Source organism: Pristiophorus japonicus, chromosome 21 (assembly GCF_044704955.1).
Source record: "Pristiophorus japonicus isolate sPriJap1 chromosome 21, sPriJap1.hap1, whole genome shotgun sequence".
Classification (NCBI taxonomy): Eukaryota; Metazoa; Chordata; class Chondrichthyes; family Pristiophoridae; genus Pristiophorus; species Pristiophorus japonicus.
The window spans coordinates 54,219,102-54,245,897 of NC_091997.1; the positions used below are offsets into that span (position 1 = coordinate 54,219,102).

General features: G+C 45.3%; 1 protein-coding gene across 3 annotated transcripts in view; it reads left to right on the forward strand.

Moving 5' to 3' along the window:
• The window catches only part of map3k3 (mitogen-activated protein kinase kinase kinase 3), a 170,075-nt gene that overhangs the window by 74,067 nt on the left and 69,212 nt on the right, over nucleotides 1-26,796 (forward strand). For all 3 annotated transcript variants that reach the window (XM_070864088.1, XM_070864090.1, XM_070864091.1), the window contains exons 7-8: nucleotides 4,595-4,715; nucleotides 14,678-14,811. In XM_070864088.1, the coding sequence (XP_070720189.1) occupies nucleotides 4,595-4,715; nucleotides 14,678-14,811 (255 nt within the window). The remainder of the gene's footprint in view (nucleotides 1-4,594; nucleotides 4,716-14,677; nucleotides 14,812-26,796) is intronic.

Genomic DNA, 26,796 nt, shown 5'->3' on the forward strand with positions numbered 1-26,796 from the left:
TTCAAAATAAACAAAATTTTATCAGCACGTAGCTGGAATTTGCACGGTTTGGAAGAGCTGCTTGTGGTTTACAATCTCTTGCAGTTACAAATGTGTTTTTAATCTCTATCCCTCTGTACCCCAACCTGCTGAAATTACACTTTCTGCCTATCCTATTTTAAAAAAAAAAAACAGATTTTACTCTGTTCATGTTCCTCCAAATCTCCCACAGTTACTGATGCATGCATTCTGAAAGCACTGGCTTGACAGTAGACTACGGGTCGTCATGGGCCAAGAGCTCTCCATTACCACATCCATGTGCCCATTGTGAGTTTAAACTTAAACAACATTTTGCATAAAGTGCTTTTAACGTAGTAAAACACCGAAGGCACTTCACAGGAGTGTAATCAGACAAAATTTGACACTGAGCCACATGAGATATCAGGACAGCTTGGTCAAAGTGGTAGGTTTTAACAGTGCAATTTAATGGAGGCGAGAGGTAGAGAGGTGCAGAGATTTAGGGAGGGAATTCCAGAGCTTCGGGCCTCGGCAGATGAAGGCACGACCACCGGTGGTGGAGCGATTAAAATCAGGGATGCGCAAGAGGCCATAATTGGGAGCAGCTCAGAAATCTTGTAGGGTTGGAGGAGATTACAGAGATAGGGAAGGGCGAGAGCCATGGAGGGATTTGAACACAAGGATGAGAATTTTGAAATCGAGGCATTAGTTAACCAGGAGCCAATGTCGGTCAGCGAGCATGGGACAGCGAATGTCAGTAGTCTGTTTGATTGGGAGTGCATCAGCCGGTCCTACCCTCTCCCAACTGCCATCCCTCATCCCCTCCCTCCATGTGTGTTCGCACGTATATACATAAAGGCTTCCATGTACGCGCACACACTTTCGAGCGGGAGCATGGGCTAATGAGCTTTTATCCCTTCCTAGCCCAGGATGTCTGAGACCTTCCTTGTTTCCCCAGCTGAGAAAAGCTAGCTCAGCACAGACCAGAGATGGACCCTGGCACTTCTGGTCTTTTTGACACTACTAGTGCAGGGTGGTGCCTTTACTCAATACACCAAAGGACAACGCAGTCTTCAATTTAATTTAAAACCACGCTGCATTCCAAGTGAATGGTTTGAAGAAATAAACTGAAATGCAGTGTTTGCTTGACGAGGGATCGCTGAAAGCCTTGTGGTAACTTTGTACCATTTAAAAAATATTCAATACATATTTCAAGGATCCCAGTCAATTTAGGGTATTGTAATTACATTTAGAAACCTGAAATAGTGTCTCATTGTTAGACTGTTGCCAGCCAACTCATTATTGTGAAGCATCGCTACAGATGAACACAGGAGATTTGTGGAATCTCTCCCGAGCGACACTGTATTGATCGTAACCTGGTCACGTGTCTGCTGCACCACGGACCAGCACCTCCTGTAGGGCAGCCTGTATTTACCAGGTCACTTGCTGGAAAGCCTCGCTTGGTGAGACTTTGTTCCCCAAAAGCATGATGCATGTTGGTGGTGCCGAGTGCTCAGCTGCACGCACCCACTTTTTGTGCTGGCGTTAAGTGAACGATCAGGCCATCGAGCCACCTTGTGGGTGGATCGCCTGTTTGAAGAACGATTGCCCTTGCAGCAAAACAGGCCACTGCTAATTTCATACCCTGCTGTACCTTTGGATAGACTGGTGCGAAAGAATAAATATCGGGACAGAATGATACAGCACAGACATGGTTCTTTGAAAGAGCTACCCAGTTAGTCTCACTCCCCTACTCTTTTCCTGTAGTCTTGCAAATTCTTCCTTTTCAAGTATTTACCCAATTCCCTTTTGAAAGTTACTATTGAATCTGATTTCACCACCCTTTCAGGCAGTATATTAATGACCATAACTCACTGCGTGAAAAAATATTCTCCTTCTTGCCCCTCTAGCCAATTATCTGAAAGGCGTGTCCTCTGGTTACCACCAGTGGAAAGTTTCTCCATCAAAACCTTTCATGATTTTGAATAACTCCAATAAATCGCCCCTTAACTTTCTCTGCTCTAAGGAGAACAATCCCAGCTTCTCCAGTCTCCACATAACTGAAGAGCATCATCAGTTGCATTGTTAATTTGGATTAGATCTGCACTTCCCATGCCTCACGGTGTGTTGTACACTGCTCGCCTTACACTGAGGAAATGTCATAAATATAAGATAGTCACTAATAAATCCATTAAGGAATTCAGAAGAAATTCTTTACCCAGAGAGTGGTGAGAATGTGGAACTTGCTACCAAAAGTAGTTGTTGATGCATTTAAGGGAAAGATACATAAGTACATGAGGGGGAAAGGAATAGAAAGATATGTTGATGGGGTTAGACTAAGTCGTGTGGAGCATAAACACCGGCACGGACCCGTTGGGCCGAAGGGCCTGTTTGTGTGCTGTAAATTCTATATAAAATGGGTTTTGTCTGACGGGTAGGATGCATTATATCTCATTTTCTCACTCAACTTCCCCTTGTTGAGGTGACAATCTCCACTGAGGGCCCAGATTGAACACACAATTCACTCCAGATGCTCCACTGGGTGAGTGTGTCAAGCAGGCCCCAAGGACCTGAACCCCTCTTCTCCCACTCCATGTTGCACCTTAACTGCTGCATTGATGTTGCAAGTACTAATGTTACTGTCAAAATTACACAGCAAATGTGTACATTTCCACTGGTGTGTCCAAGTCGAAACCCAATAAATGTTTGTCTTTCTAACAAAATGAGGTTTGTTGCCTGATCTTGTTGTTTTCCTTCAGAACTGGCAGGTTGGCCTATGCCAGATGGGAGAGGGTTTTTGTTTCAGATTGCTGGCTGTTTTTTCCTTGTGCTGTGAGTAATGTAGAAACACATGGCAGGTTTTCACAGCAACCACTGTTTTGCTGCGAGCTCTTGCTTCCTGTTCAGCACAGAAATTTGCTGGAGCAGTGTGCACTTTTTATTTTAAGCTTCTCTCTGTAAACTCTGTGCCGTTGGCAATCTGTGCCCACCCCCTGCTTAACGTCACCAACAGCCGCTGACTAATCAATTTAAAAAATATGTATCGTCCTAGATTTATCCCTGGAATGAAAACAAGTTCAAGAAATAATACGTAGCGTGAATGAGTGCACGGTAGTTTTTAATCTCTTGCTGTTGACTGTCACTTACTCTCATGTTAGCAGCTTTAAGATTGAACATAAGAACATAAGAAATAGGAGTTGAAGTAGGTCATAAGGCCCCTCGAGCCTGCTCCGCCATTCAATAAGATCATGGTTGATCTGATCATGGACTCAGCTCCACTTCCCTGCCCATAACCCCTTAGCCCCTTATCATTTAAGAAACTGTTTATTTCTGTCTTAAATTTATTTAATGTCCCAGCTTCCACAGCTCTCTGAGGCAGCGAATTCTGCAGATTCACAACCCTCAGAGAAGAAATTCCTCCTCATCTCAGTTCTAAATGGGCGACCTCTTATCCTAAGATCATGCCCTCTAGTTCTAGTCTCCCCCATCAGTGGAAACATCCTCTCTGCATCCACCTTGTCAAGCCCCCTCATAATCTTACATGTTTCTATAAGATCATCTCTCATTCTTCTGAACTCCAATGAGTAGAAGCCCAACCTACTCAACCTTTCCTCATAAATCAACCCCCTCATCCTTGGAATCAACCTAATGAAACTTCTCTGAACTGCCTCCACAGCAAGTATTAGGGATTTGTTTGTGTCAGTAAAACGTGACACGGGTGTTCAATGCAATAACTAGGGCTAATTACACACAACGAACCATGAGCAACACATTTAAACCATCATAGCAATGTCATTCCAGTTTAAACAAGGCATTCGGCAACATATTTGGGTGCCATGGTAATTGAGGCCCCTCAATTCATTCAAATCAACTTTTCCAGCAAAGACATGATAATAAATGAACAGCTTAAAAATACATTTCAGGAACGTATTTCCATGCCAAATTGCACACCACTGTATTTAGTTTTTCGAGTCTCCTTCCCTTCTCCCCTGAAGGAGCTAGCTCTTCTGGTTCCACAGGTACAAGCTGACCTGCACTATCTCACCATTCTTTATTTGTGAGCCTGGACACTTGCTGTCAGCAGGCTATTCCACCATGGGACATCAGCCAGCTACAGCAGTATAGTGGTTATGTTACTGGACTAGTAATCCAGAAGTTAGAATTTGAAATCAGTTTTTAAAATCTGGAAATAAAAAGCTGACAGCAGTAAAAATGTCCCTGAAACTGTCGGTTTGTTGGAAAAACTCAGCTGGTTCACGAGTGGCTTTTGACTCGATCCATGGAGCAGCGTGCGTTGCCAGGTTTACCCTGCTGTCATTTTTATTTACAGGTGGGAGGAGGAGAATGAGGGCAAGACTTGCTCCAAGTTGGTTTGTCCGTGTTCCACAGCGCGCACGCGCTCTCTGCCTGTCCTCCCCTCAGAGCTCCGGCAGCCAGAAACGGCACTTCAGCTTTTCCTTCTGGACAAGTGCCAAGTGCTGTGCCGTACCACAGCGATCAGACTGGGATCCGTAGGGAGTGTGACACTGCTGACATTGCCCTAGTTGTAAGCCAAACCATGGCCGTCCATATCTAATTCCTTTTCTCCAAATCCTAGACATCACCAGCTTCTTCAACCGTTACGAAACAGGTCCGCATTAAGGCCTCTCAGTCAGTGGGGGACATTCTCAGCACTATCTACCAGCCACCAGACTCCCGGGGCAGGCACCTCTCTGTTGGTGAGTACCAGATCTTCAGCAATTTGAAAGGATGTTAAAGCAGCTCTTACTGTAAAAGTAACAAGACCTAAGTAAGGCTTTGTAACCAGAAGGTTTGCTGGAATACTCCCCATCCAGCACCAGGATCTATTTATTTAACAACTTTAGATCTGGTTTCTTTTCTAAAAGTTAAGTAGAGTTGCCATGGAACATTATGGGAATAGGCAAACAGATTGGATCCTCAATCCGTGAACTGATCATGCCAATGTTTGAGCAAGACTAGATTAGTAGATTTCTTTTGAACTGTAAGTTTTGAAATACGTTCTAAAACTGCAGAAGTGAAGTGTTATAAGTTTACATTTTATTTCTGGCCATGCCCCAATGGAGCTGCATTGATGTGGTTCTTTCAAAGGTATAGTGAACATGCTTCTACTTTTGAACCAGGCAGTCCAGCCTTGGGCATGAATGCCTGGGAATTCTCGAGACCAAAATTCAGGCTCTTGCTCTCTTTGAAACTTGCAAAAGAAAGGCATTTCATGCCTGCATACAATTTTTTAAAACAATGTCCTGTCCCTGTCTGGTTTTGGACTTGGAAAAAGAAGGCAACCCTGTTCAGAAACTGGCCCTTGCACCATACAGGACCATTCCGGTCCTGGGTAGCTCACTAATACAAAAGCAAAATACTGCGGATGCTGGAATCTGAAATAAAACAGAGAATGCTGGAAATCTCAGCGGGTCGGGCAGCGTCTGTGGAGAGAGAAACAGTTAACGTTTCGGGTCGACGACCCTTCGTCAGAATTGCCGAATGTTCGAAAAGAGTACGTTGTTAAGCACTGAAAGGGGGAGGGGAAGAAAGAACAAAAGGGAAGGTCTGTGATAGGGTGGAAGGCAGGAGAGACGAGGGAGAAAAAAGGGATGATGAGCCAAATTGAAATGGTAATGATAGAGGTTAGAGAAAGGTTAATCTGGATAGGGTGTGAATGGCGGAGTGATAACCAGCTGCCATTAGAAACAGAGAAAAAAAAGAAAAAAAAACATAAGATGGGGGAGGGGAGGGGAAAGGGAAAGGTGGCCAGAGGTTATGGTCTGAAATTTTTGAACTCTATGTTGAGTCTAGAAGGCTGTAAAGTGTCTAAACGAAAGATGAGATGCTGTTCCTCGAGCTTGCGTTGAGCTTCGTTGGAACAGTGTCGGAGACTGAGGATGGAGATATCAGAGTGGGAGTGGAGCAGGATATTAAAGTGACAGGCGACCAGAAGCTCAGGGTCACACTTACAGACTGAATTGAGGGACTCTGCAAAGCGGTCACCCAATCTACGCTTGGTCTCCCCAATGTAGAGGAGACAACATCGTGAGCAGTGAATACAGTATACTAAATTGAGAGAAATACAAGTAAATCGCTGTTTCATCTGGAAGGAGTGTTTGGGGCCCTGGATAGTGGGAAGGGAGGAGGTAAAAGGACAGGTGTTGCATCTCCTGCGCTTGCACGAGAAGGTGCCGTAGGAAGGGGAGGGGGTGCTGGGGTGACTGCGGGATGGACCAGGGTGTCGCAGAGGGAGCGGTCCCTTCGGAATGTTGAGAGGGGAGGGGAAGATGTGATTGGTGGTGGGATCACGCTGGAGGTGGTGGAAATGGCGGAGGATGATCCGTTGAATGTGGAGCCTGGTGGAGTGAAAGGTGAGGACAAGGGGAACCCTGTCATGGTTCTGAGAGGGAGGGGAAGGGGTGAGTGCAGAGGTGCGGGAAATAGAACGGACACGGTCGAGGGCCATGTTAACCACGGCGGAGGGGAATCCTCGGTTGAGGAAATAGGAAGACATGTCAGAGGCACAAGTGTGAAAGGTGGCGTCGTCAGAGCAGATGGGACGCAGACTGAGAAATGGGGAGAATGGAATGGAGTCCTTCCAGGATGCGGGGTGGGAGGAAGCGTAGTCCAGGTAGCTTTGGGAGTCAGTGGGCTTATAGTGGTACTGGTCGAAAGACTATCCCCAGAAATGGAGTCCGAGAAGTCGAGGAAGGGAAGGAAAGAGTCGGAGATGGACCATGTGAAAATGAGGGAAGGGTGGAAATTGGATGCAAAGTGAATGAAATTTTCAAGTTCAGGACGAGAGCAGGAAACGGCACCAATACAGTCATCACTGTACCGGAAAAAGAGGTGAGGGAGGGGACCCGAGTAGGACTAGAACAAAGAATGGTCCATACTGGGTAGTGCACTGTCTGCTTACAAAATACAAAAGGTGTTTAAACGCTTGATTAAATTGTGTTTGATTCTAGGCTGCACTGGTTATTTTATAGCATTGTAGCTGAACTGGTGAAAGTAGTGTGTGAAATGGTCATTTCCTGGATGTGTGCTGGTGGAAGGGCTTATTGACTGCACTTAGACTAGTCTGTGAATAAAATGCCCTTGGAAAATAGAAACATAGGATTATAAAAAGCATCTTATTTAGCAGGGGTGTGAAACAAGAGGTGGGGGTGGTAAAGGGATATGGGAATCTTTACAATGCGTGCACATTCTGTGACGGTCATCGTGCTTACATAGACAGGATTTTGCAGAGATTGGAAATGAGCAGTGCAGCAACTTTAGATGCAGAGCAGATGTTTCTGTTAGAAGATTTCAGCCAAGTTTCGGAATGTCAGCCTAGTTTTTACGCTCCATGTTTACCAGTCCATGTTGGTGTTTATCCGAATCCCACATGCCCACCCTGTTCCCTTATCCCTTTTATTCCCCTTCCTTCTGCCACCGATGTAACCTACTCTAAGCATGGTGAGGGCACGAAGGGTGAACCTGTTCTTGCCTCTGGGCTGCTGGATCGCATTAAAGAGCGGGAATCCAGTTGGATATTTTTTCTCTTCCCTAACCCAGGGCCACGGAGAGGGTCCTTGCACCTCTGTTGCCACAGTTCGGGGCAGCGTGGTGTGCTCAGACCCAGGGTCTTCCTGGATTGTTTGGTCCAGCAGCATCCCACTTGGTGCTTTTACCCACTTTGATGACAGAGGACCCAAGATAAATGTGCCTTTATTTTCTAAACACCTGTTTAATTTGATGTCTTTCTGACGTGAACATCAATAAAACACATGCACAGAGTTCCTTTTCTCTGCATGCGCTGTTGTGACCGGGAGAGGCTCAAGATGCAGCTGGTGGACTGCACCGCCAGTTCCTGGGAGCTGCTGACAAGCTTGGCTCTGCACAAATGTTCGGGACACTCACCCGCCTGTGAGCATGAAAATCATTTGATCTTTTAAAACCATTTTTTAACCCAGACCCGCAGTGAGAGAAAAAAAATCACATTTTTACCTTGAAGCTTAAAATGACACCAGTTAATCTGAAAACAATTTGGAGACCAAAACAAAAGTTGGGTATTGAAATGCACATTGCTATCTCCAATACTCCGAAGCCTGGTGTTGGGCAAGTTTTCTGTGTCCCAGCCAACGTTCACCTGAACAGTACCTTAAAAACAGCCAGTGAATGAACCCTGACCTGGTCATTGTTTGATTTCCGGTAAGGAGCCCATCAAGTGTTGAAGAGAAGTACCCTGCCCGTCTTCCATCAGTGACCCAATGTTGTGATTCAATCAAAACAGTTTCTTAATTATTATCAAATGCTTCAAGTCTTAGTCCATTCATGTAACTTGCAAAAAGAGCAAATTGTGTAGAAATATCAGAGTTGAAAGGAAGGAAGTTTGGGGATAAAGAGTGTACTTTTTATTCAGAGCTCCTGATTTATTTATTACTATTTTTTTTAAAGCAGCAGTGTATCAGCTCCAGGATGCCAGCTATCATAAGAACATAAGAAATAGGAACAGGAGTAGGCCATACGGCCCCTCGAGCCTGCTCCGCCATTCAATAAGATCATGGCTGCTCTGATCATGGACTCAGCTCCACTTCCCTGTCCGTTCCCCATACCCCCTTATCGTTTAAGAAACTCTCTGTTTCTGTCTTAAAATTATTCAATGTCCCAGCTTCCACAGCTCTCTGAGGCAGCGAATTCTACAGATTTACAACCTTCTGAGAGAAGAAATTTCTGCATCTCTGTTTTAAATGGGCGGCTGCTTATTCTAAGATCATGCCCTCTAGTTCTAGTCTCCCCCATCAGTGGAAACAGCTTCTCTGCATCCACCTTGTCAAGCTCCCTCATAATCAACTGGGTGCTCTCTATCATCAGCCAGTGGTTTGGCTTCCTGGCTCCAGGCTGCTCTGGGTTAGAACATAAGAATTAGGAGCAGGAGTCGGCCATTCGGCCCCTCGAGCCTGCTTCACCATTCAATAAGACCATGGCTGATCTTCAACCTCAACTCCACTTTCCCACCCAATCCCCATATTCCTTGATTTCCTTAATATCCAAAAATCTATCGATCTCTGTCTTGAATATACTCAACGACTGAGCTTCCACAGCCCTCGGGTGGAGAATTCCAAAGATTCACACCCCTCAGTGAATAAATTTCTCCTCATCTCAGTCCTAAATGACCGACCCCTTATTCTGAGACTGTGACCCCTGGCTCTAGACTCCTCAGCCTGGGGCAACATCCTCTCTGCATTTACCCTGTCAAGCTCTAAGAATTTTATATGTTTCATTGAGATCACCTCTCATGCTTCTAAACTCCAGAGAATATAGGCTTAGTCTACTCAATCTCTCCTCATTGGACAATTCCTCCCCCCCCCATCCCAGGAATCAGTCTGGTGAACCTTTGTTGTACTCCCTCTATGGCAAGTATATCCTTCCTTGGGTAAGGAGACCAAAACTGTACACAATACTCCAGAGTCCTATATAATTGCAGTAAGACGTCTTTACTCTTATACTCAAATCCTCTTGTAATAAAAATCAACATACCATTTGCTTTTCTACATGTTAACTTTCAATGATTTGTGTACACCTCTGAACACCAACATTATCCAGCCTCTCACCATTTTAAAAAAATACTCTGCTTTTCTATTTTTCCTACCAAAATGGATAACTTCACACTTGTCCACATTATATTCCATTTGCCATGTTCTTGCCCACTCACTTAGCCTGACTATATCCCCTTGAAGCTTCTTTGCATCCTCCTCACAGCATACATTCCCACCAAGCTTTGTGGTATCAGCAAACTTGGATATATTACGTTTAGTCTCCTCATTCAAATCATTGATATATATTGTGAATAGCTGGGGCCCAAGCATTGATCCTTGCGGCACCCCACTTGTTATAGCCTGCCAACCCGAAAATGACCCATTTATTCCTACTCTCTGTTTTCTGTCCGTGAACCAATCCTCAATCCGTGATAATATATTGCCTCCAATCCCATGAGCCCTCATTTTTTTTAATAACCTCTTGTGTGGCACGTTATCGAATGCCTTCTGAAAATCCAATACATCACATCTACTGATTTCCACCTTACCTATTCTGTCAAACATGATTTCCCTTTCATAAATCCATGTTGACTCTGCCCAGTCCTATTATTATTTTCCAAGTGCCCTTTTACCACGCCCTTAATAATAGATTGTAGCATTTTCCCTACTACTGCTAACTGGTTTGCAGCTCCCCGTTTTCTCTCTCCCTCCTTTCTCTGCCTGTGCTGTTGTGACCGGGAGAGGCTCAAGACGCAGCTGGTGGACTGCCCGCCAATTCCTGGGAGCTGCTACCTTCCTATCTGTGGGAATCATTCTAGAATCTATGGAATTTTAGAATATGACAACCAATGCATCCACTATCTCTATAGCAACTTCTTTCAAAACTCTTGGATATAGACCATCAGGTGCAGGGGATTTATCGGCTTTCAGTCCCATTAATTTCTCCAGTACAATTTTTTTTACTAATACTACTTCCTTTCTTTCAGTCCCTCATTCTTACTAGACCCTTGGTTCTCCACTATTTCCGGGAAGTTTTTTGTGTCAAAGACAGATACAAAGTATTTGTTTAATTTCTCTGCTATTTCCTTATTCCCCATTATAATTTCTCCTGTCTCAGCCTTTAAGGGACCCACATTTACTTTCGCTAATCTTTTCCTATATACATATCTATAGAAGCTTTTACAGTCTGTTTTTATGTCTCTTGGTAGTTTACTCTCGTATTCTCTTCTCTCTATCAATTTCCTGGTCCTCCTTTGCTGAATTCTAAAATCCTCCCAATCCTTGGCATACTACTCTTTTGGCAACATTATGAGCCTCTTCCTTTGATCTAATACTATCCTTAACTAGAGTTGACCATCCCCCCCCCCCAGCCCCCGGTTGCTCTGGGTTCACCCCCTCTTCCCCCCCGCCCCCAAGTGGGCTCCCTGGTTGATCAGGAGGTCAACGTTCCCTTTTACACAGAGTGTGTGTATTCAAAACTGCTGGACACTCCCAGCTGTTGCTAGGATCAGTGGGCCAGACTAAAATAAGATTGCTTTTTTGTCAGATAGACAGATGGAGTGGCTGGTTTTGGCAGGGTGATCGAGGAGAGGAAGGGCAGTGCTGGAGCAATCACGTCACTCTACTGGAGCGGATATGTGATTCATTCACCTGGCGAGGGATGTTAGCCGACAGCTTGCCAGGTTTTAAAAGAGGAATGTGCAGAGATACCATCAGTAATGCAATAATACCGTTGCATCACCTTTTTGATGTTATAAATGTTTGTGTCTCTGGACTTTGAAATCAAAGCTGGAAATCAAAGCATCTCCTTGTTGGGGTTTACTGCAGTATGAACAAGCAGCTTTTAGAAGCAAACTTGGAATGGCCAGTGATCAAGAATCCCTGAAAAGTTGCCTGTGCAGGGTCAGGGTGTGTACATGTCACACGCGTTTACATAAGCCTAGAGAGGACAGAAGGCCTGTGATGCAGCAGGAGTGTTTCACTCGTCTCTCTGCCGTGTGTTTATCTTCGACATAGTGTGAGTTTAGCCGCGTTTGTGTTTGTGGGGAGAGATAACGATCGGGCAGGATGAAAATGGTCCAGAGCTCATGCTCTTGTTTTTCCATCCACTTCCTTTGATATACACTGCTTTGCGCGACTTCCCCTTCCTGTTAGCGAGATGTTGTTTCCACAATAGCAGTTGGAGGCTGGCCAATCAGATAACGATTGCTTTTAGTATTGTGTGAAGGAGTGCTTGGGATGTGTTGGAAAAAGTGAAAGTTGAGGGGAGGGGGGGTAGTAATGCATTTGAACCCAAATGTTCATTTATCGTTGCTTTGTTTCACTTCGAGGAGAATGAGAGCTCAAAGTTAAATCTTCAGTTTTTCTGGACTATTGTTCATTCCCCATTATCTCAAAGGCCACAGAGTCCAAACCAGAAGTGTGTTTTAATTAATCCCAAGCTACTTTTAGGATTGTGCACAAGATAAAGTTATGCATATTTTTAATTGCAGTCATCCGATTCATAGAAAGGAAGGCTGTGGTTTCAAATTCTGCTCCAAAAGCTTCAGTGCATAATCTAGGCCGATGGGGTAAAGAAAAAGACACATTTGCAAATAGTAATCTGTCAAATATCCCAAGGCCCTTCACATAGTGAATCGCTTTTGAAGTGCAATGATGGTTAAGTGGGTGAACGTGGCTTTGTGCTCAGCACATCAAAAGTACTCAAAGAGCAAAGTATTTACAGCACAGAAACAGGCCGTTCAGCCCAATAGATCCATGCTCCACATGAGCCTCCTCCCTCCCCCCATCAACATATCATTCGATTCCTTTCTCCCTTGTGATTATCTGGCTTCCCCTTAAATGCGTCTGTTATTTGCCTCCACCACTCCATGTGGCAGTGAGTTCCACATTCTCACCTCTCTCCGGGTAAAGAAGTTTCTTCTGAATTCCCTGTTGGATTTATTAGTGATTGTCTTATATTTATAGCCCCTAGTTCTGTTCTGTTCTGTTCTCCCCTGAAAGTGGAAGTGCTTAATTGTGTGCAAAGTACTTAGAGATGTTTCTGAGACCTGACCAGGTGTTACATGAATGCAAGTCTTTTATTTTTTGTTGACATGGTGGCTCTCTGCACAGCTGCATTTGCAGGGCTAAATTGGAGAGCATCTCGTTGAGGAGGACATTAATAGCACAGCTTTTTTTGTGTTTCTGGGGCATGTGGTGGGTTTCTGGGGCATGTGGTGGGCCTCTTTCCTCTCCTCCCCCCACCATTGAACGTGCTTGATGGTAAAGGTACCACCAGGTGTAGAACGTGGCAGGTTCAATCCCCGCTCTATACTTTAACTGATTTCAACAAGAGCAACCATTGCAGATGCTCTTGGTGTCCTTGGGCTAAGGAGAGGGAAATCGGGCAAGATTCATGATTCTGATCACAATTGGCTGCTGGAAATGGCCTGTGCGGGGGTCAGCAGCTAAGAATTGCCCTCGGTTGTGATACCCAAAGTGGTGGGATAGTCTGTTGACCGTCACTGTTTTGTCTGCGCCGTTGGGATGAGGCCTGGACAGGCCCCTTCCCAACGGCATCCAGGCTTCTTCCTAGCTGCAATCAGATCCCCTCCAGCGGCGACGGCTATGCCTCTCCTCCACGACGGCATTTGGGCCTCCTCCTCCACGACAGCGGTTGGCCTTTCCCCCTCCTTCAGAGACGACTGGGCCTCTTCTTCCCCACTGGTGGCCTGGCCTCTTCTGACTGGTGAGCATCATGGCTGTGACCTTCCACTTGGAACTCCAGTGGGCCACTGACCCTCCCAATGCCTTTCCCCCAACCAGGCCTTGGACCACCTACCATCAAGGGCGCTACTCAGCGCCAAGCTGGTGGCCAACATCTCGTCCTAGGCAACTAGGTTCACACAGCAGTGTCTGGTCTCCAGTCATCTTGGACCCCCTTGCCACTGTACCAAGACCTTGCTCAGCTAAGCCCATGTGGTGGCCAGTGTGCAACGGCCAACCCAACGTTAAAAGAACTCGTGCACAGGCATATCTTCCACTTGTGACAGGGACTGTGGTTCTTGTATCGGACAGTTCAGCCACCTCAGGACTCATTTTAAGAGTGGAAGCAAGTCTTCCTCGATTCCGAGGACTGCCTATGATGATGTCTGCGATGTGAAGAAAGGTCACTGGGCAAGTTATGGGAGGATGTTAACATTTATCGAATGGTACTGCAGGACAGTCGGTGCTCAGTGCCTTCAGGAGAAGCGGGTGGGGGGGGGAGATGGGACTATCACAAAGAAAAATGTACAATTTTCAGATAACAAGAAACAAAATGCCTTATGGCCTTTGCAATGCAGAATAACAATGTCGGCAGTTTTAGCTACTGATTTTCATTTTTAATTTTGAAGACTGAAATACTTTCCTGAGGTGCAGGGACTTGCAATATTTTACCTATTGTATTTACACAAGATGATAGCCATGAATCTGCATCACAATACAGACTGCTGAGCAAGGCTGAGTGTAAATAGAGAGCATGGTGATGTTTTGAGGTATGGGGAATGAGGTCCAATAAACAGAAGTGTCTCAATTGTGGCGTTCAGGGTTGACTGACCTACCCAGAGGGACACTCCAGATTGCTCTAAACCATGGCTGTGCTGTGCATGCATCATTCTCATTGGTATGTGAACTGCAGCCATTATACTGGGCCTGAGTATTGAGGGAGAAATACAATAGAAGAATGTCAGTGCAACACAGGCATTGCACATGGCCTCCTTTTTAGTTTGATTGCATTCACCTTATTGAACAAGATGTGGAGCGGAGAATTAGTGACAGGCAACTAGATGATTGGGGTCACGGACTGAATGGAGGTGTTCCGCAAAGCAGTCACCCAATCTGCGTTTGGTCTCCCCAATGTTGAGACAGCAGCGAATACAGTATACTAAATTGAAAGAAGTACAATTAAATCACTGTTTCACCTGGAAGGTGTGTTTGGGGCCCTGGATAGTGGGAAGGGAGGAAATAAAAGGGCAGTGTTGCATCTCCTGCGCTTGCACGGGGGGGATATCTAGTCACTATCTGTAGATATCAGTTATTTTTGCACAAGCATTTGACTGTAGCAGGTAAGCACATTGGACAATGCATTAACAAGCAGATATCTGCACAGCTCAGTAAAACGATTCTCTATGCAGGGTCTCAGAACACGGGTCGAAGCTCCCCGCCACCAGGATACGTACCAGAGCGACAACAGCGGATAGCTCGCCAAGGATCCTACACCAGCATTCACAGCGAGGGAGAGTTCATTCCTGAGAACATGGAACAATGTGTGAGTAAAGACTTGGCTTGGTAACGTGCCCTAAAATGTACAAAACAAAAATCAGCATGTAAAGGAGGAAGTGAGTATCAGCAAAGGTTCCGTCCCACTCCCTCTGAGGAGGTTACTTTGGGGCACCTTCATCTAGGGTTGCAGACTCTGTAGACATTATCCAGTGCCAAGCTGCCAGTTCTTTTTGGTGTTTGGGTTGAATTGAAGTTTTGATGTGTGTATCCATGGCTACAGGATAGAGATAGGTATTACCACAACTTCTGGCTGTACATTTTTTTTCCCCCTGCCAATGGATTTTGTCAGGCTGAGTATAGTTGTGTCTTGTTTTCTTAAAACAACATTTATCTCTAGGATAGATAGCAAGACAAAACCTGACCACAAAAGGTCAGAGGTAGTCTGGTGATGGACATGCCTCTGGAGGCTGCATCTGTACAAACAAATCTCTGCAGACAGCAACCAAGCGGGTCGGGTAGTGTGGGGTGACCCTGAGCTTAATAAACGAGGCGTGTTCTCGGTTCGATCTCCAGCTGCGCTGTAGTCATTCTCAGCCAGTTTGTAATCTGCCCGCTCATGAGCTCCATCCCATGCCTCAAGTATGGTACATAGTTTCCTGTGTTCGGATTGTCATTACCTGTAAGATTAAGAGGCCAAATCTTCCTGGAAAAATAATGGTGTGTTAACGACGACACCATCATTAGTGCGCAATTCGGCCACAAGCTTGGGGAGAAGAGATATGCCGTGAGTTACATATCTCCAGAACTTGCAGATTGATTTACGCCACTTTGCTGTTTGCTTTGCACAAATGGCATCTTGCTGTTCACCTCCATGTTATTTTTATGAACATGCTGAATTTGAATATTAAGTGCCCATTAAACTTGTCGAAAGTTAGGGCTGGTGATTAATAGCGTAAGTAACCTTTTAACGATGTGAACATTGTTAATGCAATGCTAGTCAATCTCATCGGCCCAGAATGGGAACCATTTAAACTGTCACCTCTCTCAGATAGTGAATTGTTGTTAGAGATATTTAAATTGTCAAAAAAAAAAGCATTTCTGTATCTATTTTCTCTCTCTCTCTCTCTCTCTCTCTCTCTCTCTCTCTCTCTCTCAATCTAATGTTTCTTTCCCTCTGTTTATTTCCCTCTCAGTACCTGACTTGACTCTAATTCTCCCTCCTTCTCCGTAATTCCTGTTTCTTTCTCAATCCTTAAATCTCATTGGTTAAGGAGATAGTGTTGGTGCCATCATTCACTGAGGTCCCAGATCCCCTCCCTGCGCCGTTATTGGCTCGCACTTCCAGCAAGTTATGGCGCAAATTAGTTTTGAGCTGAAGGGTGCAGGAAAAAATCTTTTAACAGCACACACCGCGAGCTGCCCCACTCCAGCAAGATTTGGACCATTGAATCCCTGAATCAGATCTCCTCCCGTTTTCCTCTTCTCCAATGTGAACAATCTCAGCTTCTGTAGCCTCTCCTTGTAGCTCAGGTGTATGAAGCCAGGTATCAGACAGGTAGCCCACGGCTGCACCTTTTCCAGTTAAATATCTTGTAATATGGTGACCGGGGTGGGGGGTTGAACTAATGCCGTGAATGGGCTCAGTATCACGTCCCGTAATGTTCTGTACAATCCAAGATCTTTTCATCTCATTTAGTACAGCTACCTTCTGCAGATGGTTTCAAAGATCTGTCCACCAATCCCTGTAATCCTTTTCCTCTATTGAATCCTGTAGACTAACGCCATTTCATTTATAGTTCCAATATTTATTCTCCTTCCCAAGTCTCATTCATCATTTTTCACTCGCTGGCATTGAATGTAATTTGCGATTTCTCAATCTGTGTAGATTGCACTGATTGTTTGCACCCTCCTTCCCCAACCTTTGTGTCATTGGTGGACTTGGACAGTTTTGCCTCTATCCCCATTTCCAAATTATTGACCGACAACATGATCTGTTAGCACTGATCCTTGGGGCGCCCCAGTAGTCCTGATGATGTCACAGAGCGGAAGGGGATGCACTGGCAGGAAATTTAAAGCACAGATATCCTGGGCTGCTCGAGACAGCATTCGGGAGAAGGAAAGACCACCAAACAGTAGTAGTGAGGTTGGGGACAGCATCAAACAAGAAATTAAGGATGTGTGCAATAAAGGTACAGCAGTTATCATGGGCAACTTTAATCTACATATTAATTCGGCTAACCAAACTGGGAGCAATGCGGTGCAGGAGGATTTCCTGGAGTGTATTAGAAATGGTTTTCTAGACCAATATGTCGAGGAACCAACTAGAGGGCTAGCCATCCTAGACTGGGTGATGTGTAATGAGAAAGAACTAATTAGCAGTCTTCCCTTGGGGAAGAGTGACCATAATATGGTAGAATTCTTTATTAAGATGGAGAGTGACACAGTTGATTCAGAGACTCGGGTCCTGAACTTAAGGAAAGGTAACTTCAATGGTATGAGACGTGACTTGGCTAGAATAGACTGGCGAGTGATACTTATTCGGTTGACGGTGGATAGGCAATGGCAAACATTGAAAGATCACATGGATGAACTTCAACAATTGTACATCCCTGTCTGGAGTAAAAATAAAACTGGGAAGGTGGCTCAACCATGGCTAACAAGGGAAATTAAGGATAGTATTAAATCCAAGGAAGAGGCAGATAAATTGGCCAGAAAAAGCAGCAAACCTGAGGATTGGGAGAATTTTATTATACAGCAGAGGAGGAAAAGGGTTTAATTAAGAGGGGGAAAAATACAGTATGAGGGAAAGCTTGCTGGGAACATAAAAACTGATTTCAAAAGCTTCTATAGCTATGTGAAGAGAAAAAGACTAGTGAAGACAAACGTAGGTCCCTTGCAGTCAGATTCAGGTGAATTTATAATGGGGAACAAAGAAATGGCAGACCAATTGAACAAATACTTTGGTTCTGTCTTCACGAAGGAAGACACAAATAACCTTCTGGAAGTACTAGGGGATCGAGGGTCTATTGAGAAGGAGGAACTGGAGGAAATCCTTATTAGGTGGGAAATTTTGTTCGGGAAATTGATGGGATTGAAGGCCGATAAATCCTCGGGGCCTGATAGTCTGCATCCCAGAGTCCTGAAGGAAGTAGCCCTAAAAATAATGGATGCATTGGTGATCATTTTCCAACAGTCTATCGACTCTGGATCAGTTCCTATGGATTGGAGGGTAGGTAATGTAACATCACTTTTTAAAGAAAGGAGGGAAAGAGAAAACAGGTAATTATAGACCGGTTAGCCTAACGTCAGTAGTGGGGAAAATGTTGAAATCAATTATTAAAGATGAAATAACAGCGCATTTGGAAAGCAGTGACAGGATCGGTCCAAGACAGCATGGATTTATGAGAGGGAAATCATGCTTGACAAATCTTTTACAATTTTTTGAAGATGTAATTGGTAGAGTGGACAAGGGAGAAATAATGAATGTGGTGTATTTGGACTTTCAAAAGGCTTTTGACAAGGTCCCACACAAGAGATTAGTGTGCAAAATGAAAGCACATGGTATTGGGGGTAATGTACTGATGTGGATAGAGAACTGGTTGGCCGACAGGAAGCAGAGAGTCGGGATAAACGGGTCCTTTTCAGAATGGCAGGCAGTGACTAGTGGGGTGCCACAGGGCTCAGTGCTGGGACCCCAGCTGTTTACAATATACATTAACGATTTAGATGAAGGAATTGAGTGTAATATCTCCAAGTTTGCAAATGACACTCAGCTGGTGTGGGCTGTGAGGAGGATGCTAAGAGGCTGCAGGGTGACTTGGACAGGTTAGGTGAGTGGGCAAACGCATGGCAGATGCAGTATAATGTGGATAAATGTGAGGTTATCCACTTTGGTGGCGAAAACACGAAGGCAGAATATTATCTGAATGGCGGCAGATTAGGAAAAGAGGAGGTGCAATGAGACCTGGGTGTCATGGTACATCAGTCATTGAAAGTTGGCATGCAGGTACAGCAGGCGGTGAAGAAAGCAAATGGTATGTTGGCCTTCATAGCTAGGGGATTTGAGTTTAGGAGCAGGGAGGTCTTACTACAGTTGTACAGGGCCTTAGTGAGGCCTCACCTGGAATATTGTGTTCCGTTTTGGTCTCGTAATCTGAGGAAGGACATTCTTGCTATTGAGGGAGTGCAGCAAAGGTTCACCAGACTGATTCCCGGGATGGCGGGACTGACATATGAGGAGAGACTGGATCGACTGGGCCTGTATTCGCTGGAGTTCAGAAGGATGAGAGGGGCTCTCATAGAAACATCTAAAATTTTGACGGGGCTGGGCAGGTTAGATGCAGGAAGAATGTTCCCGCTGTTGGGGAAGTCCAGAACCAGAGGACAAGGGGTAGGCCATTTAGGACTGAGATAAGGAGAAACTTCTTCACTCAGAGTGTTGCTAACCTGTGGAGTTCCCTACCGCAGAGAGTTGTTGATGCCAGTTCATTGGATATATTCAAGAGGGAGTTAGATATGGCCCTTACGGCTAAAGGGATCAAGAGGTATGGAGAGAAAGCAAGAAAGGGGTACTGAGGTGAATGATCAGCCATGATCTTATTGAATGGTGGTGCAGGCTCGAATGGCCGAATGGCCGACTCCTGCACCTATTTTCTATATTTCTATTCCAGGAGGCTCCGCCAAAAGCGGGAGGGTTAGGAACCAATATTCCCTGTAAATTAGTCTTGGTGCCCATTCAAAATAGTGCGCGTGGTTTTTCTCATTGAAAAGGCGGCAAGCCAGCTACGCAGGGTCCTTTAGCGCCGTGCAGCTTGCAGGAAACTTTTTTGGGAACCCTACTCTTACGTGACACTGTGTTCAAAAGCCTAAATGAGCAACGTCAACAGTTCTGCTTATCCACAAGCAGCGGTAACTTCTCGAATTCTACCATGCGTGTCTAGGATGAGCCTCTCTCTCTCCCGCCCCCCGATGACTTGTCCTTCGGGTGAAAATCTCTCATCTTACCCTCAACACAAGCCCGGCTCACCGGTCTTGTAAAGTATTTCTTTCTTGTTCCCCTCACTCCAGACACCTTCTCATGTAGCTGAATAATTTTCTCAATTGGTGTTTGTTCCAGGGGGTGAGACAGGCCATTGTATTAGTTTGCAGATTGCTAAAGGCAGTGAAGCCCCTGTGTGCATGACATACTTGTCCTGCAGAGGTTATTTATAAGCAAGCTGAGACTATGACTTCAGGACACTCATTCTGCCATATTCGGCTCTCCGTGTTTTCTTGTGGGATGGCAGTGCAACTGACACGGCACCTCACACTGGCCCTGGGATTCACAGCTTCCCCATCACAGCCTTCTGTTTCCATCCTTGCCTGTGTCGCCTGTGTCTCCTGTCTCCCAGCTGGCTGTGATCATAAACTGTACCCTGTGAGTGACCCAACCCACTCACTGTGCTGGAAGGGCTTCAGCGTATCGCAGTCTCCGTCAAATGTGGAGGTACCTGCAATTCTACAAATAATTTAATTCTGATATTTCACTGATGTATTTTCTTCTTAATTTCCCTCCGCAACTTTCCCATCCCATGACATTCCTCGGCAGACAGACCACCTGCCCCCAGGCCTCTGCCTGAGCTGTGGATGTGGTACTGTGCCAGAGCAGACCTCAGTGACTCATCTTCTGCCATTTACCTCACTGACTGCGGGACAGCGCCTCCCCCTTCGTTCAGCACATGCACATGATTTTTTTCCCTCTCTCTTCCTATTTAGTCTGCTTGGGCCTGGGGCCTGCTACCAAACTCCTGCCAATCCTCCCTTTTTAAAATAAAAGAACTTGCATTGATATCACGCCTTTCACATTGCAGCCAATTAAATATTTTTGAAGTGTCACTGTTGTAACAAGGAAACGAGGCAGCCAATTTGCGCACAGCAAGGTCCCACAAACAGCAATAAGATAATGACCTGATAATCTGCTTTACTGATGTTCTTTGAGGTCCAGGACACCAGGGGAGATGGAGCCTCGGTTTAGCGTCTCATCCTCCGACCGTATAATGGTCGGGGGTGGGCTGGAGTGTGGGAGGTAGCGCAGGGAGAGGTGGGGGAGGAGACTGTGGGGAGGGGGGAGCGAGGTGGCGAGCAGGGGTTCTTCAGAAACAATTCATTTATTTCCAACGCTCAGTGCTGTGACGTCCCCTGGCACCTTCTAGGCTGACGCTTCAGTGAAAGTAAGAAGACTGACTTGCATTTATGTAGTCTTATCACATCTTCAGGATGTCTCAAAGCGCTTCACATCAAATACTTTTTGGCGTATGGTATCTGTTCTTTTTAGGCAGCCAATCTGCACACAGCAAGATCCTAAAAACGGCAAATCAGCGGGATCTTTTCTTGGTGGAGTTGATTGAGGGAAGGTTATTGATCAGGACACCAGGAGCACTCACTGCTCATCGCCAATGGTGCCATCAACTATCCCTTTCTGCTGCACGTCTCTAATGCAACTGAAACAATTCATTGCCTTTAGCATCATTGAAATATAACACAAAATCAACAGTTGCTGGAAATACACAACAGGTGTAAAGAGAACAGTCAAGTTAATGTTTGAGGTGTAACCCTTCATCAGAACTGAAAAGGGAAGTTTATGGGTTGAATGGGCTGCAGACTGTAATAGAGAACTCTCGAGGCAATGGAAAGGCCTTCTATTTAAAATGCTGCCCTGATTTTGACCAAATACAGTCACTCATACGTTCACTTTACCTGTGTGAGAACACCACCGCAGGTCGGGGCTATAAATAGAGCTGGAGCGCCGGGCCCTGGAACATCGTGGGCGGAGGTGCGGCGAATGAGGGTACGGGGCCCAGAAGAACCGAGGGCCCGGGGCAGCACGGGCCAGCCCACACTGCGATATATGTGTGCACTAGGTCCGTGCAGCAGAGCAAGTCTCCAGTTGTCCTGGTTACTCCTTGCCACTGGATAAAGGCCTAGCTCTGTCAAGCCCGTGTGGTGGCTGATGTGCAATGGTCACCACACGTTAAAAAAATTCTCACAAAGGCATCTTCCACCCCCTCAACTGGAGTTCAGGACTGGAACATCGGGTCATTCATTGAAACATTTGTGAACTCATGTGGAAGCAAGTCATCCTCGTTCGAGGGACCGCCTATGATGATGATGACCTGGTGAATCCATGCAGAGATCAGCCCTGTAATGAGGGGAAATATTCAGAGTTTCCAACACCAAGCAAACCCGGGGAACCCTAAAGTGACTCAGCCTGATCCACCTAGATGTTGAATCCATCCCTCCTGCTGCTTTAGTACAAAATACACTGATGCATTGCATTCTGTTTCACTTACTTCCCAGATTTCAAAAGTGTAGAACTCCGTTTCCTCTCTCTCTTCCTTTCCTCTGACAACCTACAAGCTTTTAAAATCTAATTTGGCACTGCCCAGTGACTACTTCCTGCCTAAAGGGCAAATACGGGGAGGAATTCTTGAAATGTGTCCAAGAGAATTTTCTTGATCAGTATGTTTCCAACCCAATGAGGAAGGAAGCAGTGTTGGATCTGGTTCTGGGGAATAAAGTGGAGCATTTAGGCACTGTTCCCGCTAATTTATTTTTGGGTGCGTGACCTATTTGAATATCCGTGCATGTGTGGTTTTTCCATTTAAAAGCAGCTGTGCGGCCTGCATGGGAGCTCCAGACTGCTGCGCAGCCACGCAGTTGTGGGGGAGCATTTGAGAAATAGTGATCACAATATTAGCCCCACCCCTTCCCTCGATGAATGTCTGTCCCACCTGTGACAGGGTCTGTGGCTCTCGTATTGGACTGTTCAGCCACCAGAGAACTCACTTTGGGAGTAGAAGCAAGTCTTCCTCGATTGCAAGGGACTGCCTATGATGATGATGATGATTGGGTTTAGAGTAATTATGGAAAAGGACAAGGAAAAATAAAACAGGAAAATACTCAACTGGAGGAGGGCTAATTTCAGTGAGTTGATGGGGATCTGTCCCTGGTGGATTAGAAGCAAAGATTTGGCAGGTAAACCAGTAAATGAGTAATGAGAGGCTTTCAATTAGGAGATAGTTCAGGTATAGAGTAGATACATTCTCATAAGGGGTGAAAGAAAGGGCATCCAAAGCTAGAGCTCCCTGGATGACTAAAATTAAAGAGATTGCAATGAAACAGAAAAAGATAGCTTATGATAAATGTCAGGCTCATAATACAGTCGAGAATCAAACTGAATACAGAAAGTACAGTGAAGAACTGAAAAGGAAATAAGAAGGACAAAGAAAGTGTATGAGAATAGAACTAGTGGGTAACATAAAAGGAAAACCAAATATATTTTCTAAACATATAGTAAAACAATAATCAAAGGATGCTGGGACTGAATAACACCAAAAAGGACATCTTGTGGAGGTAGCGGGCATGACTGAGATACTAAATGTGTACTTTGCATCGATTTTCACTGAAGAACAGGATGCTGCCATGTCACAGTAAAGGAGGAGTTAGTAGAGAAATTGGATCCAATGAAAATAAATGAAGAGGATGTACTTAAATGGTTGGCAGTCCTCAAAATAGAAAAGTCACCCAGTTCGGATGGAATGCATTCTAGGTTTTGAGGGAAGTAAGGGTGGAGATAGCGCAAGCTCAGATCACAATCTTTCCATCCTCCTTGGATATGGGAGTGGTGCAAAAGGACTAGAGGATTGCAAATTTTACAACCCATTCAAAAAAAGGAAGCAGGATAAATCCACCAACTACAGGCCAGTCACTGTAATGCTGGAGCCTTTGAACTTGGCTGGATGTGAAAGGTAGAGGAACCTTGTGGAACCTTCACTCCAGCAGGAAAGCATGGACCCTGCTCCGTCAAGTTGGCGGGACAAACCCTGCCTATAAACACACGCTGACCATCAGAGCGGACGCCATTGTATCCCACTTGATACAAACATCAAAGGCTCCATTGGGCAAAGAATTTCGACACCAAGTGAAGCGGCAGCTTTCGGCAAACTTGATGGCGGCACCAAGATCGTCAACTATGTCTGATCCATGAACTAAACGCAGCCCTGTCGGCAACCAAATCTGGAAAAGTTGCTGGTCCAGATGGTGTTTACCCAGAATTCTTAAAAGCACTGGGACCCAAAGCGAAGAGATGGTTGACCACCGCCTTCTCTGAAGTACTGGCAACCGATAAAATTAACTGGTAGCTTTAGCAATGCACATCGAAGCAGGCTTCCAGTGCCAGCTCAAGACCACCGTTGTACTCGTGCCCCCATCAGTGGAGTATGACACAGTATGGAAACACGGACTGCTTTTCACGCTCTCCGCCATTTTACCCTGCAGAACAACGATTCATCTTCTCAACTCCATGCTTAGTAACCGACACTTCCGTGTGTACTCTGGCACCCAGAAGAGCAGATATAGATCATTGGACAATGGCCTCCCACAGGGTTCTGTCCTGGCTTTCATGTTGTTCATCGTTTACACCAGTGACCTGCCCGAAACAGTGACCTGCCCGAAACAGAGTCCTGCAAGTTCTTATACGCTGATGACATTGCCTTGGCCACGCAAAACACAAATCTGTCCATCACCAAGGAGACCCTGACCAGTGATTTACAGACGACTTTGGCCAAACCCGCAAAAGACCGTCACCTCGACATTCCACCTCAACACCCATCAAGCAAACCCAGCTTTGAAAGTCTCCTTTTGTGGGGCAGAGGTAAACCATGCCAAAAACCCCTCCTATGTAGGAGTCACACTCGATTGCACCCTGTCATATCGACATCTCCAGAACCTTAGGAACAAACTAAAGAATAGGGTCAACTTGATCCAGAAAGTGGCCGGATCCACATGGGGAGCAAACGCTCAAACCCTCCGTAAGGCAGCACTCGCCCTGGTGTACTCTACAGCGGAGTACTGCTCTCCGGCTTGGGTATAAAGTCGCATGTTGAAGCCGTTGATGTCTAGCTGAATTCTACACCTATACTGTGAATATACAGTCTCTAGAGAATACAACCGTTACACCAGCAAAGACATGCCGATCCAGGCCGACTGGAACAACCTAACACCAACCCGTCTCCAATCTAGATGACCATTTTGGACCGTCGCCAAAGCCCTTCAGCCTTGATGATCGATGGAGAAATTCTTGGAAGAACTGCGACTTACGGAATGGATTCCTTATCGAGGAGCCCGCAGTACAACCTGAAGGATCAAACCTTCCTCGCAAACAATGGACAACCATCAGCTGCCTCAGAACCGGTCACGGTCGATGCTGTCACCTTCTCCATTGGTGGAAGATTAAAGCATCCCTATCATGCGAGTGTGGAGCTCCTAATCAGACCCTGGAGCACTGAGCACTGCCCTCAGGAAATTCACAGGCAGCCTACAACATACCTACACTGTTACACTTTAGCCTGGATATCTGACTCAGATATTGACATTTGATTTGCTTTGCTACTACCATACCAAAGAAGACGACAGGCCAATCAGCCTAACGTCTGTGTTGGGCAAACTGAGACAGAATTAATTGTCACTTGGAATAGTATGGGTTAATAAATGACAGTCAGCACGGATTTGTTCAAGGCAAATCGTGTTTGACTAACTTGATTGAGTTCTTTGCTGAAGTAACAAAGAGGATTGATGAACATAGTGCCGCTGATTTTGTGTATATGGCCTTTCAAAAGGCATTGGATGAAATACCACATATTAGACTTGTTGGCAAAACTGAAGCCCATGGGATTAAAGGGACACGTTAAAAAAATCCACGCACAGGCATCTTCCACCCTTCAGGATGTAGTTCGGGAGCTGGATTATCAGGTCCCTCATTGTAACACCTGTGAACTCATCCCTTTTTGGTGTGGAAGCAAGTCATCCTTGATACAAGGGACCGCCCAAGAAGGCGACGACTTGAAGAGGACTAATTTGCAGGGTTATGAGGAAAAAGCTCTTTCAATGAGTTGGCGCTGGAGACACTTCAGCAGGTCAGGTAGCATCTGTGGAGAGAGAAATAGAATTTCAGATCGAGGACCTTTCATCAGAACGGGAAGATGTTTGAGATTTAACAGTTTATAAGCAAGTATAAAGTCAGGGAAAAGTGGGGCCGAGGTTGAGGAAAGAACAAAAGGGAAGGTCTGTGATAGATTGGAAGGCAGTAGTCATTAAATGGCAAAATGGATTATAGCACGAGACAAAAGGGGGTTAATGGGACAAGTGAAGAAATAAAAGATGGGTCCAGAGTAGGTGTAAAGGCAATAGCAGAACCATTACCAGCTCCTGCTGCCCGAGAAAATGTGAGCAGAGGTTATGATCTGCATGGTGAAAAAAAATTGAACAGGAGCATATTTTCTTAACTACATATGAAAGGATAAGATGGTTATCCGAGTAATCATCGCAAGCATTACAGTAACGTGGTTTCAAAATTACAGCAACAAAGCAGTCATTGGGTTCAACTGGACACGAGATGGCAATTCAGATCATCAATTGGATTAGGGCATTACATAATTTGTAATCTTACTGCATTGTGTAACATAAGAACATAAGAATTAGGAACAGGAGTAGGCCATCTAGCCCCTCGAGCCTGCTCCGCCATTCAACAAGATCATGGCTGATCTGGCCGTGGACTCAGCTCCACTTACCTGCCCGCTCCCCGTAACCCTTAATTCCCTTATTAGTTAAAAATCTATCTATCTGTGATTTGAATACATTCAATGAGCTAGCCTCAACTGCTTCCTTGGGCAGAGAATTCCACAGATTCACAACCCTCTGGGAGAAGAAATTCCTTCTCAACTCGGTTTTAAATTGGCTCCCCCGTAATTTGAGGCTGTGCCCCCTAGTTCTAGTCTCCCCAACCAGTGGAAACAACCTCTCTGCCTCTATCTTGTCTATCCCTTTCATCCCAATGACTGCTTTGTTGCTGTAATTTTGAAACCATGTTACTGTAATGCTTGCGATGATTACTCGGTAGCAGCATAATCAACATCAATCATATGCTCCCTAATTAACTCTTGCAATCTGCATTTGAGTGAGCTGTTTCTGCAGTCTGCTGAGTTTTCTGCAGTAA